Below are 17,449 nucleotides of genomic sequence, written 5' to 3' on the forward strand. Positions count from 1 at the left end.
TAAGTCGCGCGGGAACTACGCTTCCCAGCATCCCTGGCGTTAACCGGAGGACCGGCCGGGGCCGTTCTAGGCGCCATGGGGCTGCTGGGTGGGCTGCTGGTAGCGACGCGTGTCTCGCTGAGCCCGGCGCGGGGCTGCAGTTCGTCGGCCGGCCTAGAGGGCCCCGCGCGCACGCGCTCCTACTGGCGGTACCTGAGGCGCCTTGTGTGGGGCGCGCCACAGCCGCCATACACGCGTGTGTGCCAGGTCGGGGACCCGGTGCTACGCACCGTGGCGGCTCCGGTGGAACCCGCACAGCTGGAGGGGCCGGAGCTGCGGCGGCTGGTAGGGCGGCTGGTGCAGGTGATGCGACGGCGCGGCTGCGTGGGCCTGAGTGCGCCGCAGCTGGGGGTGCCGCTGCAAGTGCTGGCGCTCGAGTTCCCCGAAGCGCTCTTCAGCACCTTCTCACCGCGCCTGCGCGAGCTGCGTCAGATGGAGCCTTTTCCGCTTCGCGTGCTGGTGAACCCCAGCCTGAGAGTGCTGGACAGCCGCTTGGTCACCTTCCCTGAGGGCTGCGAGAGCGTCGCCGGTTTCCTGGCGTGTGTACCTCGCTTTCAGGCAGTGCAGATCTCAGGTGCCGGGGACGGGGACGGCGGGGTGGCTATGTTATCCCTAGTCGGAGACTGCAAACACAGCAGGACCCGGGAGCACACGAAATTCAGGGCTGACAGACAGCACTCCTAAGAGCAAGACAAAACCCTCTTGGGACGCAGGGTGCCAACTGGGGAGACTACGTAGATAGGATTCTGTCTCTCCTCTCTCATAGGTGTGTATATAGATTCATATATGTGTGTCTGTGTTACACGTTTCTAGTTTATCTTCAGGTGGGCTTGTGTAAGAAAGCGAGACCCAGCTTTATCCAGACTAGGGCAACAAATCATTCCATGCCTATCGTCCACATTGTTTTGTAGACGGTGGTTCTTATTTGCTACAGTGCCAAGCTTAATTATCTTTGGTAAACAGCACCCAAGAAGAGCTTTGAGGAGGGAAAGCGCCTCATCAAGATTTCTTATGCTTGCCCTATAGTAGAGCTGGGAATCGGGCTGAATAAAAAAAGTTGGCACTGAACAAAGTTGAGGCATCCTTTCTAGGATGGATAAGGACTATTGTCTACATTCACTTTCCGGTGTTGCCTCTGTAGATAGGATGTAAACAGGCATAGCTAGGGCAGAAATCAGGAAGTAGGGGCAGAAGGAGGTTAAGCGTATCTAGCAAAGCCTCACCTCAGGGAGCCTGTAACTTCCTTTGCAGGACTGAACCCAAAAGGAGAGCCAGTGGTATGGTCAGCAAGTGGGTGGACAGCTCGAATCATCCAGCATGAGATGGATCATTTGCAAGGCTGCTTGTTCATTGACAAAATGGACAGTGGGACATTTACCAGTCTCCGCTGGATGGAGGTGAATGACTGACACTCTGTTGCTTGACTGAGGGTCTGGAAAATTGGCATGCAGACACTTTGGGTTAAGATGGGCACATCTTTTTGTACTTCAACTTGGAATTGTTTCAACCTGACAGTAAACAGTGGACTGCTGGTATGTAATGGACTGAGATAAAAGGAACATGATGGGAATTGCTTATCCTGAAATTAGATTCGGACAGAGTTCTGTTACAGCATGAATAGAAATACTGAAGAAGTAGGTGTTTCCTGACAATTTTGCATGGAAAGAAGTAGGCAGTTGACCATTCTCAGTACAGATGACTTCATGAGACACATATATTCTACCCCCACAGCCAATGCTTGATAATAATGTAGTCCAAATATCAGAAAGTCATTTTAACATACAGGTAAATGGGTGTCATGGCACACCTTTAATTCCAGCACTCTGGGCAGAGGCAAGCTGATGTTTGAGGCTATCCAGAGGGACATTACATAGTGAGACTGTCTCAAAAAAAAAAGTTAGCTCAAATCAGGGAGGGATGTCTTGACAGCTAGGTTAAAGAGTACTTGCTTTTCAGGCAATAATGGTATACACCTTTAGTCCCAGCACTTGAGAGGCAGAGACAGGTGATTCGAGGCCAGCCTGGTCTACAGAGTGAATTCTAGGATGGAGGCATGCACTTGAATATGGGCGCACATGCACGTGTGTGTGCGTGCACACACACAAAATAAAAAAAAAAAAAAAAAACAACCAAAGCTTCACTCAGCTACTTTCAATCAGAGAAAAAAAAGTAGTGAAAGGCCAATATAGTCTTGGCTACAGAATCAGTTCTGGCCCTTTCAGGTTTCCAAGTTAGAGCACTTACAGCTGGGAGCATATAAAGCTCATGGGTACAACAGTGCTTAATGTGGAGGGACCTAGGTTTGAGTCCTAGCATCAGGAAATAAAATACAGAGGAATAATACTGGTTTTTGGAAATTCCTTCATTGTGTGTGCATGCCTATACTGTGACCTATGTCACACAGCATCTCTAGGGCTGCTTTCTCTGGGGACTCTAAACTGGGCAGCATCTGTTCAGTAGTAGTTATTTGAGGTTGCCTCATAGGAACAGAGACCTAACATTACCACTCACTCCTGTCTCTGCTCTTGAGAGCTGAAAGCAGGATTAAAGTTCAAGATCATTCTCCTCTACATAGTGAGTTCAGAATCTACCTAATCTACTTGAAACCCTGTCTCAAAACAAAAAAGATAGCAAAACTACAGCCACACTTCTGAGCTTAAGGCATGCAGGACTTGTCACCTGACTGGACAGCAGACCTGATGAGCACTCCTACTTCTTGCCCTGCTAAGGAAAGAAAACAATGAAGAGGGCCTTACCAGAAGTAAGCGCCACTCTCAAGAATTCCATACTAGAATCAAAAATGAAAGACTTCAGTAGCTCAAGAAAGGAAAAGGGTTTATTAGACTTCTCCAGCATAGGGCCAGCAAAGGCTGGGGTCAGTTCTCAGTCGGTGAAGGCAGCAATAAAGACCACCTGCCTGTTATCTCTCCTGATGAAAACAAGCTCTGTGCTCACAGAAGCCATCAGCTCCTGCAAGGAAGACCGGAAGCTCCAGGTGCAAACTTAGGAGGGTGGGATGGCTTTTCCTACTTCCCCACGGTCAGCTGGCTAAGTAGCCAGACTTAATGTGGGGAAAGGGGTGGGAGCAAGGGCCTGGTGGCTCCCACTCCTCAACACTTCCAGATGATTTTTCTCTTTATTTATAAACAAGACAGAAATCAAAGCAGCATTAATTTAGGGGAACAAAAGTTAAAAAGAAAAGAGGAAAAAAAAAACTAAATAAACAAAACAAATCAGGGCAAGGACTGTGAGCATCCAGGAGTGAAGTATGCAGAGCCAGTGTCCAGGTGTCCTATATGGCAAAGCTTCTCTGCAGCAGTGGAGGCCCTCCCATCATCCCACTAGATTGGCAGCCAGGCAGCAGAAGAGATGCTAGTGACTTCAGGACCTCAGGCCCTGCCTGGCCACTGGTATAGGAAGTCCCATGAATTTGCTCCAGTCAAATTCCCAATTTCATTATCAACATGAAGCTTTAACTCTCCTGTCCAAAGTCCTCAGAGAACTTCTTCACTTTCAGGAGGTCCTCTGCATTCACCGTGGGCCGGGTAGTGGCTAAAGACCGCAGCATGTCCCACTACAGAGACACAAGCACAGAGCTGAGAAACAGCTGATTCCAGGTCCTCAGCGCCTCTTTATTTGTGCTGTCTAGACTAACAAGAGGCTGCCTCTGAGGTCATCCCTAGTGCAAACTGAATATCATGTCCACCCGCCTTTCCATCTGAAAGACCACTTCACCCTGTAACTCACCCCATCCCATCAGTAGCTTCCATTACTATATTCACCCACAGTGCAGACAGCTACTGGGGGAGGACAGACACCACAACTAACAAACTTAGGAGAGATCTAGACTGTCTATGTAAGACTCGTGTGAGAATATTTTCACTGGTTCCTTCTGGAACAAAAAGCCAGTCCTTGGAATGATAGTGTCTGGACTTTACTCTTCCTCTTAAAGGTTCCCAGAGTCTCAGCAAAAACCTCAGCTACCCACAACCCAAAAGGCTACTTAATTTCATTAAGGATTTTTTAGTTCTCTTCCAGTGGGTCACTTACCATGCAAACCACAGGCTCTAAGAGTTTATCACCAGGGACATCCATCCAAGTCATCTCTATGGCCCCTGGGTCCCCTGGAGAACATGGGGTCAGAAGATCATCAATCACAACACTAGGGTTGGTGCGAGAAGGGCCAGAAACCTGAAACCAAGCAGAAACTCAGGCTGGTGTGGCAGCTGGCTGACCTTAGTGGCAGTATACATGAGGACTTAAGGATAGCCTGAAGGGAATAGGGGGTTTCTAGGTCGTCAAGGTTGGAGGAGGGCAAAGCTGCTTTAAAGCTCAGGTCTGATCTACTGTAAAGATTTATTGGAGAAGAAATCAAGTTTATATGGCTTTATAGCACTCCACCAAGTAAGTATGGGTCTGGCTTGTACTTGACATTTCCAAATGGATTGTTATACTGGGTCAACATTTTCCATCTGATTCCATTGATAAATAAGACTCACCAGTTTAAAAATAAACAAAACCCCTCAGGTCTGAGGTTTGAAAGATGGTTCAGTGGGTAAAGGCACTTGCCATGCAAACCTGACAAGCGAGTTCCATCTATGGAACCCATGTGAAAGTAGAAGAGAGCCAAGTGCAAAGTTGAGTTTTACCTCCAAAACATGTCATGGCACCCAAGCATACTGCTCCCACCCCCATAGCAGTACTTAAAACAAGACAAGAACCCTCCGGTGGCAAACATCCGTGATCTCAACACCTAGGATATTTGAGTTGTAGGTTATCTTTGACCTCAGGGAGAGTTTGAGGCTGACCTGAACTAATTGAAACTGTCTTAAAACAAATGAATTCCAGCTAGTGAGATGGTAAAGGCATCTGTAAACAAGCCTGATGACCTGCGTTTGTTCTCCCAGGTACATATGGCGGAAGGAAAGAACCAGCTCTTGAAAGTTATCCATTGACCTATATATGCACACACTCAACAATGAATAAACACAGGTTGAGGTCCAAGTGGGTTGATCCGATTTTAGAAGTGCATGACAACATGCTTTCCAGCTGCTGGTCTCTAGAATCTACCTGTAGCTCCAGTGTAGACCCATCATCCTCAATAATTCCACTAAGATTCATCCCCATAAATGTTGCAGCAAAATGTTTCTCCCAGCTGGGTGATGGTGGTGCACACCTTTAATCCCAGCACTCAGGAGGCAGAGGCAGGTGGATCTCTGTGAGTTGAGGCCAGCCTGGGCTACAAGGTGAGTTTCAGGACAGCCAATGCTGTTACAAAGAGAAACCCAGTCTCAACCGAAACAAACTCACTAACATCTCCTGCAATGGGGAAACACACCCTAAGCATCCCAAGGCTACTTCCCCCATCTCCAAGAGTTGCCTCTGGTCGCTATAGTGTGTCTTTCCTTTTAACAGAACAACCCACTCACCCCTCCAAACTTGTGGACCTTCCAGTGTCGCTAACTTACTCTGACAAGCGTTCACTATTTGCTAAAGAACCAGCATTTCTCGTTTGTTGTCTCCACTACTACCTTCCCCACACCCAGGACAGTGGGAAACAGCAGGATCCACAGCAGACACACAACAAAGATGTGCCTGAATGAGTGAGCAAATCCTTCCACTTGCTGTGTCTGGACTTGACAAGTGTTTGGTTGTGTGCACGCAGCACAGTGCTGGCTGCTGTCTTGTTTCCCACAGCGGTAAATTCAGGGAGGATGTGTGGCACAGTTCCAGTTCTAGAGCAAAAGGATACTTAATATCTACCTTTGGAGCCAGGTAGAAGGTGGTGGTGGTGCACACCTTTAATCCCAGCACTCAGGCAGAGGCAGGTGGATCTGAGTTCAAAGCCAGCCTGGTCTACAGAGTGAGTTCAAGGACAGCCAGGACTGATGGGAGATGTCATTCTGTATATGTTTCTCATACTGGTTAATAAAAGGCGGGAGAGGGAAGGGGGGGGGGGGAGGGGGAGAAGAGGGGGGGGGGGCCCTGGGCCAAAAAGAAAAGAAAAAAACACCAGAAATACATAGATCAGCAGAAATGGGTTAATAATTAAAGGCAGAGCTAGCGAAGAAACAAGTAACCAGGCCAACAGTATGTACAAATACAGAGTCTCTGTGTATTATTTGGGGCTGGCACGGCAGCAGAACAAGACCGGGCGGCGGCAGGCGGAAAACCCATACTCGTTACACAGGACTACAGACAGAAACCCTGTCTCAGAAAACAAACAAATAAAAAACTACCTTTAGCAGAGGCTACCCCACCTCCTGACAGGTGACCCTGCCTAAGCCACTGCTGCCACTCACCTTCTTGAAGTGTGTTGCTGACTGTACTTTTCTAACTGGCTGCATGAGGGAGTCCCGCACGATGATACTGATGTCAGCTCCTGAGTAGCCTTCTGTCTTCCGGGCCAGCTCGTGGATGTTAGCATCCGTGAGGTTGTGAGGTGTGCTTCCCAGATGTAACCGAAACATCTGAGCCCGGGCTGCTTCCTCTGGCAATGGGATATAAATTCGCTTTTCAAACCTGGAGAGACATATGCATGATATCAAATGAGAGCTGATTACAGAATGATGTGAAGAGAAAAGGCAGCATGCATATTAAAATGAGTGATCCAGGTCCAGTACCCAACTTTACCAAGGGCTCTGCTTGACATGCAGACATGGGAGGATTCCAGAGAAATGGGGGTAGACAGCTAGTAGCAAAATGGACCATTCATTACTAGACAAAGATGTCAGCCCAAAGCTCCTTCTAGTTTAAACTCACCTCCTCCTAATGGCTGAATCCAACACCCAGGGGATGTTTGTGGCACCAAGAACAAGAGTCCCATCATTGTTATTCCCTACTCCTGTGGAGAATGGGAGACAAAGAAGCATCTGAAGATGCCTGCAGAGGCAGCCAGGACCCATGGGAAAATAAATAATGTTCTGGGGCTTTCCTGGGTAGAGATCTAAAGTACCACCTGCTCTGGGAAGAATGGAGACAACATGACAAAGGCCTCAGAACCTCTCTTTGATGCAAGCCCATATAAGGCTGGCAGAGATGACATCACAAGTGCCTCTCCTTTATCGTACCCAGTGGAGCTACATAATGGAGCCCTGGGTTGGCTTTAGGTGGAAGATAGCCAAGGAGTGACAAGGCACCAGCACACACCCTGCATCTGGACTAAGAACTCCGTTTTGATCCTGCGGGCAGCTTCGCTCTCATTTTCATTCCGTGACCCGCAGAGGGAATCCACCTCATCAATGAAGATGATGGAAGGCTTGTGTTGCCTGGCCAACTCAAACAGGTTCTTGACTAGCCTATGAGAGTAAGAAAGAGGTCAAGACCTTGACACTCCCAAACATGCCCACCCTGAGACCCAGTTGTTACATCCAGTGCCTTCCTCTCACACAGGGAGGCTGAAAATAGTTATAGGGAAAACAGGGCAGACAAGTCCTCAAACAGTAGTGAACCAAGAACTTGCTGTGGGATCAGCCTCAAGTCCTGGGAGCACCATTCATTGGCTCTGGACTTGGGAAGAATCCTTTCCTATTCTCAGAGCCTCAATTTCCCATAAAACACCCCCAAAGAGGATACACAACTGAAACTGACTCTATAGGCTTGGTAACATATATCTGTAACCCTAACACTTAGGAGGTAGTACTAGGAGAATCAGAAGTTCAAGGCAAGCCTCTGCTACAGAATGAGTAGCCAGGGGTACATGAGAGCCAGACTCACAAACCCAAAAAGATATATACTCACAATAGAATCCTTTTCTTTCTTTTTTGATTTTTTGAGACAGAGTTTCTTTGTGTAGCTTTGAAGCCTGTCCTGGAACTCGCTCTGTAGACCAGTATGACTTCAAACTCAAGAGATTCTCCTATTTCTGCCTCCAAGTGCTGGGATTAAAGGTGTGCACCACCACCATCTGGCATCCTTTCCCTTTCTTTTTTATTTTGAGAGGTCTTATTATAGAGAGCAGGCCGACCTTGAATGTGTGCTCCTTCTGTTTCTGTATCCTGAGTGCTAGGATTACAAGGGTGCTTCATCTTTTCTTTTCCAAGTTCCCTGACAAGAGGCTGGAGAAATGACTCAGGGGTTAAAAGAACTGGCTGCTCTTCCAGAGGACCTGAGTTCAATTCCCAGCAATCACATGGTGGTTCACAACCACGTATAGTGGGATCTGATGCCCTCTTCTGGCATAAAGTTGTACATACAGATAGAGCACGCATATACATAAAATAAATTAAAAAAAAAAAAAAATGAGTGCTGGAAACTCTAGAGTGCTGAGTTTCCTGACATCCATGTATCAGGACAGCATCTCAAGAAGTAAGCGCTTTGGGGGCTGGAGAGATGGCTGAGAGGTTAAAAGCACTGGCTTGTCTTCAAGAAGTCCTGAGTTCAATTCCCAGCAACCACGTGGTGGCTCACACTATTTGTAATAAGATCTGCTGCCCTCTTCCAGCTTGTAGGCATACATGCAGGCAGAGCATTGTATACATAGTAAGTAAATAAATCTTTTTTAAAAAAAAAAAAAGTAAGAGCTTGTTCTCCTACTATCCCTGACTGGCAGCTTCTCTGGGAAGTGATTTCCAAGGGACCAGTAAGCTGGACTACCAGCAGCTGCCAGGGCTGCCACAATACAGCTGACGGCTGACTTACTTCTCACTCTCCCCCAACCACTTAGACATCAGATCCGAGGAAGACACAGAGAAGAAGGTGGAGTTGTTGGCTTCTGTTGCCACAGCTTTGGCCAGGTAGGACTTGCCTGTGCCTGGGGGCCCAAAGAGCAGTATACCTCGCCAAGGGGTGCGCTTGCCTGTAATAAAGAACAGACAGAAGTCAGCTGCTTCCTGATTGCAAAGAAGAAGCAAAGAAAAGTTGAGAAGTTGAAGGCAGTTATGAAGAAGCTGGCTCAGGTGACAGAACCCTTGTCCTACAAGCATGAGGACTGGAGTGCAGCTTCCCAGCACCCAGGAAAATACCAGGTAAGAGTGGCAGCCTACGTGTCACCCCAGTGTTTGGAAAGCAGAGCTAGGCAATCCCTGGAGTAAGCTGGCTAGACTAGCTGATTCATCTATTTTTGGTTTCAACTAAAGATGCTGCCTCAATATGTAAGGTGGAGAACAATTGAGGAAGATACTTGACATCCTCCTCTGATCTTCATACACGTGTCCACATGCATGCATCTCCACACAGGGAATACATATATAATTATGCATGAACATACCATACATATACAATAAATAAATTAAAAGTTGTGGGGTTGGAGAGATGGTTCAGCAGTTAATAGTTCTTAACAGCAGTTTATAGAAGTTCTTCCAGAGATCCTGGGCTTGGTCACAACATCCAAATAGAAGTTCACAACTGTAACTAGTTCCAAGGGATCCAACACCCTCTTCTTGCCTTCAAGGGAACTGAATGAATACTGTGTACAGACATACATGCAGGCAAAACACCAATATACATAAAATAAAACCAAATCTCAAAACAAAGTTATTGCCTGGGTGGTGGTGGCATAAGCCTTTATTTCCAGCACCTGGAAGGCCAAAGCAGGCGGATCTCTGAGTTTGGGGCCAGCCTGGTGTAGAGAGTTCCAGGATAGCCAAGGACACACAGAGAAATCCTGTCTTAAAAAAAAAAAATAAAATAAAAACAAAGTTATAAAATTTCTGTTGATACAGAAAGAAAAAGTTTTATAAAGCCACTGACTTAGAAGAGAACCAAACACCTACTGGAAGCTCAGACCCCATCTTACTAATGACCCCAAGCACTGGTTCTTGATCCTGCCTGCTGAGAATGTCTATTCAAAATTCAAGTTTCATGTATCTCAAAACTGACCTAGAATTCAAAGTATAGCCAAAAATGGCCCTGAACTTCTGCTCATCCTGCCTCCCAAGTACTGGGATTATAGGGGGATATACCTGCACAAACCCAGGGCTTTACAAATGTTGGAAAAACTACAAATCAAACTATATTCCCAGGCCACATAAACTTGTTTTTATTTTTTTGAGATAGGGTTTCTCTGTGTAACAGCCCTGGCTGTCCTCAAACTCATTTGTAGACCAGGCTGGCCTCTAACTCAGATCTAGCAAGAAGAAGACAGGGAGTTAGGGTCAGGGTCAGTGGTAGAGTGCTTGCTTAGGTACCAGGTTCTATCCCCAGCAAAAGGAAAACAAAAGAAAACAAAAATCAAGCCATGAGGTGGATGGCTGTGGTCAAAAGGACAGGCACACATGCAGCCATGCCAGGACTTACCCTCTGTGAGTGGTCTGCTGCAGACACGAGGCTACCTACCATCTGTTCTGGAACATTCATGATGGAAACCCAAACTAGATTCCTTAGGCTGATAGTTTTATACCTGAGCTAGTGACTACATTCTTTGGTTTGTTTACAAGACAGGGTTTCTCTGTGTCACCTTGGCTGTTGTAGAACTTACTCTATAGGCCAGGCTGGCCTTGAACTCAGAGCTCCACCCACCTCTACCTCCTGAGTGTTGGGATTAAAGTTATTCACTGTGCTGAATTCTTACCTGTGAATAAATGTGGGAATTTAATTGGCAAAATGACAGCTTCTTTGAGAGCCTCTTTAGCCCCCTCTAGACCAGCCACATCATTCCACCGTATGTTGGGTTTCTCCATCACAACAGCACCTGAAAGGAGGAAGCCCAGACTGACACATGAGCACAAGTGGACCCAAAAAAGGACCCATGCAGTGCCCCTATTGCCATGGAGCTCAGGCCTCTCTCTTACCCATCAACTGTTCTTGTAATTTCTTTTTCTCTGGGTTATCCCCTTCACTGTCACTGTCGCTACTAAGAAAGGAAACAGAAGATCAAGTTGGTCCTCCATTCTGAGAGCAAGGAGGCTCTGTAAGGCTAGCTGTGTATGTATGTTCCCAGCTCAGCCCTGGCAGAGCAACAAGCACGAACTCACAGAGATCCCCTGCCTCTGCTTTCTGAGTGCTGGGGTTAAAGGCAGGCGCCACCAACGTCAGGCTTTTTTGGCTGGATTTAAAAAGCACCAAGGCAAATGGTCAGACTTTTCAGAAGAACTCAAAAACAGACAACAGACTACATGTGGTTGCAACCCCAGAGAATTCAAAAGGTGGAGAAGACATGACATTTAAAATTAAAATTAGTAAGTTTAAAATTACATAGTGAGAGACCTTATATCAAAACATTAAAGGGAAGCTCTCATGCCAACAGCTATCTGCTGCCCAGATCTGTATCACTTCTTTCCCACCCTCAAAGCCTCCTGCTGACCCGTCTTCTGTCCCTTCCCCTTCCCCAGTCTCTCATATTTAGAAATCAAGACACCGTGGACTGCTTAATGAAAGCAGCTGTTGGTGTTTTGTCACCAGTAGATAGCTACCCTGTAAGAAGGTACAACAGAAGGTCCAAGGCAGCACTAGCATCAAGAATGACATCAACACATGAAATTGGAACATGCACTCCAGGCCTGTGGCTCCGTAAGCTATATGCTCCAGCACACTCACCCCTTGCCCTCACTCTGATTTTCTTTGACTGGCTTCTTGCCATGTTTTTCTTTGTTTCGTAAATAATCTTTCAGCTTCTCTGCTCGGTCTAGGTACTGCATGCACTTTGCTCGAATACTCTCCTTGGCCTTGTCACTGTGTGCTTCATCTGCAAAAGAGAAACCCAGTGGCCTCTATCAGCCCATGTGCCAGCCCTCCTCCTCTTCCAGAGCACTGCAGCCAGAGGACCCTGAGAATGACTCACATTTGATGGCATGAAGGAAATACTCCACAGCATGCTGGTAGAGCCGGAGTGCCTCCTCGTAGTTCTTGGCTTTGTCCTCTTCTGTGGCTTTCGTCACCAGATCGATGGCTTTCTGGAGAGGCAAGGCATATAGCTCAGTGCTCCCCACAGGACCCAGAGAGCCTTTGGGGTCACAAGCAGCAGAATGAGATGAGAGTTAGTGCCAGGCCTGTGGATTTATTGGTTGAAGGCCAGTATGTTGCCCCACTTTTCTGACACCAACTAGAAGGGATTGTAAAGAAAGCTGTTCATCCCAGGGAGTGTCATGGTCAGAAGCCACCCTTCCTCCATTCTGTTCTAGAGCTTAGAAAATAGAAACCAACTAATCTGTGGGGTTGGGGCTCCAAGGGCAGGTCCAACGAGAAAGTTCACATTCTATTTCACTGCCCCAGGGAAAGATGGACTTGCTCTTGTAGCTCAACAAAGCCAGAAGCCACACTTGGCCCAAGGACCAAAAAGATGCAGCCAGCTAAGAAAGTCCTTCATGGACCTGACAGTTTCAGTCTAATAGAAAATTGTAGCCCTCTACTCCCCAGATCACTCTAGGTTCAGAAGAGAGGTTTCCTGAACACATGGTTGGGGAGGATCAGTACATTACAAACCAGGAGCTCCAGGATCAAAAGTGCTCTCTAAGAATTGGGAGTGATGTCTTTGGGAGTCTCAAAAGGTCCGCAGGTCCATGCTCCCAGCTGAACTGGAGGCCTTAGAAAGCCAGTTTGAAAACCTGAAGTACCCCCAGTCAGCAAAGCCTGGCCAGAATCCTCCTCCATCTGGTGTGGCACTAGCTGCCTGGCAGGCAGATCCCACTGCAGACCCTGCTTCAGCCACAACAAACAATAACCTCTTGACTGGCTCTTGGCAGGGCCAGGACATTTGTTTAGCCATCCTCATCTGGAAGGAAAGCACAGACAGCTCTGTAAGGTGGCCAGGCTGGGGTGAGGAGAAAGGCTACACGAGAGGAACTCACCAGAATGAGGAGACAGAAAAAGTGAGTGTGTGGGTGACTGTCATGCTTGGACTCCACTGCCTACACTGAATGGCCAGTACTGGACTGACTTGCAGGTGAATATAGTAGTCTCCCCAGAATTGCCTTAGAAACCATGGAGACAGTACCTGGTTCTAGAGTTCTTTGGACTTTCCACTCAATATGACTTTCCTGGTCTCCCCATTTATTTATTTATTTGTTTTTCAAGACAGGGTTTCTCTGTGGCTTAGGAGGCTGTCCTGGAACTTTGTAGACCAGGCTGGCCTCGAACTCACAGAAATCCACCTGCCTCTGCCTCCTGAGTGCTAGGATTAAAGGTGTGCATCACCAATGCCCAGCTGTGAGTTTGAGGCCAGCCAGTTCCAGGACAGCCTCCAAGGCCACAGAGAAACCCTATCTTGAAAAACCAAAAAAAAAAAAAAAAAAAAAAAAAAGGGGGGGTGTGTGGGATGGGGAATAGAGGAAAGGATCAGGGCTAGTGACATGGTCCAATGGGTAAAATCACTAGCTGTGAAAACACAGAGCCCTGAGTTCAATATTCCTAGAAGCCATGAATGAAGGAGACATCTAATTCCTAAGGAGACCCTCACACTCAAGGAGAACCTACAACTCCTAAAAGTTGTCCTCTGACCTTCAAACAGACAAATAATGTATAAAACTTTAAAATAAATTAAGAAAGATAGCTCAGCAGTTATGAGCATTTGTTGCTCTTGAAGGAACTCTGATTTGAGTCCCAGCACCTGCATGACAGCTCACAACTGCTTCCAGTTCTAGGGGATCAGATGCCTTCTGGCCTCCCCAGGCACCAGGCATATAAGTGGTGAACAGATATGCATGCAGGCAAAACACCCCTACACAAAACAAAACAAAATAAGTAATCTGGAAAGATGGCTCAGGGTTTAAAGGTACTTGATGCTCTTGTTTTGTTTTGAGACAGGGTCTCTATTTGGCTTTGACAAGCCTGGAACTCTGAATGTAAATGAGCTAGACCTCTGCTTACAGAGAGGTGCTAAGATAAAGGTGTGTGCCACCAAGCCTGACTACACTTGCTACTCATACAGAGGACCTAGAATTGATTCCCAGCACCCATGTAGTGCTGTAACTCCAGTTCTGGACAGTGAGAGCACAGGGCACCAGGCATGCAATAAGATACGTACATACATACATACATACATACATACATACATACATACATACATACATGCAGGCAAAACACATGCATAAGAATAAAAAATAAAGTGTAGGCTAAGAACAATATCTGAAATTCCTCTGTCCTCACAGAGCAGAGCAGGCCTGTCTCATCTCTGCTAAACACTATTAGGGCACCTACTGGTGCATTACATTTTTTTTCTGGCAACTAATGCTGTCTTTCAGTTGCAGAAGATCTCAGTTTGAAAGGAGAGAAACAGCTTTGCATAGCAGGAGGGTGTGGTGACAAATTAAATTGCCAGCCCTGCCACCTTTCTAGTAATACCATGGCAAAGGGCTGAGACGAAGGAGTAGCAAAGGTGTGCTAGCAGGGCCTGACAGACCTTTTTCTATGAAAGCTCAGTCAGCAGATGTGTTAGGTTTGGGGGCCATATAATCTCTGCAACACAAAATTAGCCATAGACAGCATATAAAAGAATGAGCTGGGATGTCATCCAATAAAACTTTATTTATAGGCACTAAAATCTGAATTTAAAATTATGTCATAAAAACCTGAAAGCCTGCCCTCCAAACCATTTAAACAACGTAAAAGATTGTGACACTAAGTTAAGCCAGCCAAGTCAGTCACAGAGAACCACACATTGTATGATTTTACATAAATAAAATCTCAGTTGTTTGGTGGCACACAACTTTAACCCCTGTACGAGGCAGAGGCAAGCAGATCACTGAATTCAACAGTGAGTTCCAGGTCAGCCAGGGCTACACAGAGAAATCTTGCCTCAAAAAAAAAAAAAAAAAAAAAAAAAAAAAAAAAACAACAACAACAACAAACAAAAACACCCAAGCCAGCAAGATGGCTCAGCAGGTAAAGGTGCTTGCCTGATTATTTCAGGACAAAGACAAATCAAGTGTGAGCTAGGTGTGGTGTAAACAGTTTAAGTCCAGGTCTGGGAAAACAGAAGCAGGTAGATATTTGTGAGTCTGAGGCCAGCCTGGTCCACATAACAAGTTCCAGCCAAGGCTACATACCAAGATCCTGTCTCAAATTAAATAAAATAGAAACCAGGCTGAAACTGACCTGCCAACTAGCTTTCATAGTGCTGGAAGGTGCTATACAGGTCCCTGGGTGAGAAAAGACATCAATAGTATCCCTAAAGTCAACCACGCTTGCTGCAATACTGACCTGCCAGGCAAGCTGTGCTCTCTGGTGCAACAGTGTCACAAAGGTTTGGGGTACTCAATGATGTAGGCTTGGGCCTGAGGCCTCTATAGGAACTCAGGTCTGGTACTGAAAATCTGGTCAGAAGCCCATGGCTCAGGAATCACAGGCCCTGGGGAAGAACCTACTGCTGCTGTTTTGTTATAAAGGAAATTCCAGAGAAACAAACAAAACTGCTTACTACCAAGACTGACAACCTGAGTTAACATTCAAAAGGAGAGAACTGACCTCTGAAGTTACCCTCTGACCTCCCCACAGGCAGTGAATGGGCACTGACATATTAGTAGGCATACACACACCATATATACACAGACACACAAAATAACATAAAGTGTCTAAAATAGGCAACTCCACAGACAAGTGGGTTATGTGGGACAGAATGGCTGGGGAACAATGGTTAACAGCATAGTTTCTTTGGTGATGATACAAACCTCTAAAAGCACTGAATGGTACACTTTAAATGTACAGCACCAGTTCTTTATCTACCTAAAACTGTTTTGGGGCCGAAGAGATAGATGGCTCCATGGTTAAGAGCACTAACAGCTCTTCCAGAGGACCTGGGTTCAGTTCCCAGCACCCACATGGTGGCTTACAACTTAACTTCAATTCTAGTGGACCCGGCATCCTCACACAGACACACATGTAGGCAATCGATGCACACAAAACAAAAATAAATAATTTTTAAGAACTATTTCAAAAATGCCAGAAAAATACTTTTCTCTCTCTTTCTTGGGGGGGGGGTGAGACAAGGTTTCTCTGTGTAGTTTTGACTGTCCTGGAACTCACTCTGTGGACCAGACTGGCCTCAAACTCAGAGATCCATCCACCTGCCTCTGCCTCAAGAGTGCTGGGATTCATCACCACAGCCCGGCACAAAAAAAACGTTCTTGGTTCACAGGCACTGAAACACTAGCCAGGCAGGTGGGATCTAGCTGAAGTTGGCTTAATCCCTAGTAAATAAACAGATAAGAATTCTGGCGGTGGATGGTGGGTTCTGGCTCTGGATTCCATCTAATTCCAAACCTTGTACTCCAATTGATTCCCACTCCTGTATTTCCATTTGGAGCAACCATTCCACCCCCACCCCCCGAACATGTATGTGAAAGCCACCCACTCTTGATGCTCTGGCTAAAGTCCCTTCCTTCATGAAGTCTTACTTGATTCTGCCCAAGTGCTGACTCTATTTGCAAAGGCTTACAGAGCACAAGATGTGCTGAACCTATGTTACAAACGCTTCCTCTGAATTATTCGGTCTTGAGCCGTCTGACAACCACCCTACAAGGGCACTGCCCATTTTACTGATGAGATCCAACATTCAAAGATCAAAACCTAGGCACGCTAGTGGCAGGGCTGGGATTTAAACCCAAGCCTGAGGCCTGAACATGTTTACGCTTTCTGACAGCTCTAGAAAGCCCTTCCTTCTTTCGGGCGGCGCCACTCCAGGATCGCCCTGCACCATCTAGGGAATGAATGAAGGGTGGCTGGCCGAGAAATCGGGGGTTCGTTGGCAGAAGGTCAGGGGGCAGCCAGGGAGCATAGTAGGAGCAAGTGAGCGGCGTTCCCGGAGCGACCTGCGGAATCCGGGCTCGCTCGGGGGGAAGGCGGGACCGCTGCAAGGCGGCAGTTCAGCCCCAGCTGCGCGCAGAGGGCTCGGGGCCACGCCGGTTCGGCCTGGGCCGGGGCCCAGTGGAGACATCCCTGGGACTCCGAGCATGGGAGAGGCTGCAGCACGGGTGGGACGAGGCGGCCCTATGGGGACCGCCAGACGGGGCTTCGAGGAGGCCGCAGCCTGCCCGCTCAGCGGCCCGCAGGCCCTGCAGCCTTCGGCCTGGGCGGTCGTGCCGCGCCCAGGTACCTGGAGGGTTGACGTTGTCATTTCATCTCCTGGGTTCGGTCCACACTCCGCGGCGTTGCTTGCGGCCTCGGTCCGGCCCGGAGGAGCCGAGGTGGTGGGTCCAGCGCTGGGAACCCGGCGGGTCGGCGTTCGGTGCGGGCAGGACTGCCACTAGCAGCCTGAACCTAGTCCGAAGGTGAGCGAGAAGCGCGGCCCAGAGCGGCCCAGCCCGAGCCACGCGGCTGCCACCCAGCGGCCACGATCCGGAACTGCAGGCATCTCTCCTCCAAGGGGAGGGGGTTGTCGGGGGCGGGGCCTGGCGGGATCCCGACGAGGGACGGGGCTGAGGCCTTCCTGGGTGAGAGGCGGGGGCGACCAAGGATGAGGTTAGGGGTGGGGGCGCCTGACTGAGGGGTGGGACAGGTAGGGGCGTGGCCTGGTGACATCCAGGTGAGAGGCGGGGCC

The 17,449-nt window shown here is 47.8% G+C and overlaps 2 protein-coding genes across 2 annotated transcripts; one reads left to right on the plus strand and one right to left on the minus strand.

The window, feature by feature from the left end:
* Positions 1–58: 58 nt before the first annotated feature.
* On the plus strand, positions 59–3,240 carry Pdf (peptide deformylase, mitochondrial). Its single transcript, XM_051201467.1, has 2 exons — positions 59–613; positions 1,291–3,240. The coding sequence occupies exons 1-2, from the start codon at positions 76–78 to the stop codon at positions 1,446–1,448; spliced, it is 696 nt and encodes a 231-aa protein (XP_051057424.1). The 5' UTR covers positions 59–75; the 3' UTR covers positions 1,449–3,240.
* Vps4a (vacuolar protein sorting 4 homolog A) lies at positions 3,157–17,127 on the minus strand. Its single transcript, XM_051201464.1, has 11 exons — positions 17,006–17,127; positions 11,759–11,870; positions 11,515–11,662; positions 10,770–10,831; positions 10,550–10,669; positions 8,680–8,836; positions 7,189–7,337; positions 6,802–6,883; positions 6,342–6,561; positions 4,090–4,230; positions 3,157–3,613 (listed from the first exon to the last, which is right to left on the minus strand). The coding sequence occupies exons 1-11, from the start codon at positions 17,024–17,026 to the stop codon at positions 3,512–3,514; spliced, it is 1,314 nt and encodes a 437-aa protein (XP_051057421.1). The 5' UTR covers positions 17,027–17,127; the 3' UTR covers positions 3,157–3,511.
* Positions 17,128–17,449: the final 322 nt, after the last annotated feature.

The sequence above is a fragment of the Phodopus roborovskii genome, unplaced genomic scaffold (assembly GCF_943737965.1).
Source record: "Phodopus roborovskii unplaced genomic scaffold, PHOROB, whole genome shotgun sequence".
Lineage (NCBI taxonomy): Eukaryota > Metazoa > Chordata > Mammalia > Rodentia > Cricetidae > Phodopus > Phodopus roborovskii.

Coding starts and splice junctions, on each gene's coding strand:
- Pdf (XM_051201467.1), top strand. CDS start 76: ATGGGGCTGCTGGGTGGGCTGCTGGTAGCGACGCGTGTCTCGCTGAGC. Junction 614..1,290: donor TCAGGCAGTGCAGATCTCAG/GTGCCGGGGACG, acceptor CTTCCTTTGCAG/GACTGAACCCAAAAGGAGAG.
- Vps4a (XM_051201464.1), bottom strand. CDS start 17,026: ATGACAACGTCAACCCTCCAG. Junction 4,231..6,341: donor CAGCAACACACTTCAAGAAG/GTGAGTGGCAGC, acceptor GCTTGGTTTCAG/GTTTCTGGCCCTTCTCGCAC. Junction 3,614..4,089: donor TAGAGCCTGTGGTTTGCATG/GTAAGTGACCCA, acceptor GTGTCTCTGTAG/TGGGACATGCTGCGGTCTTT.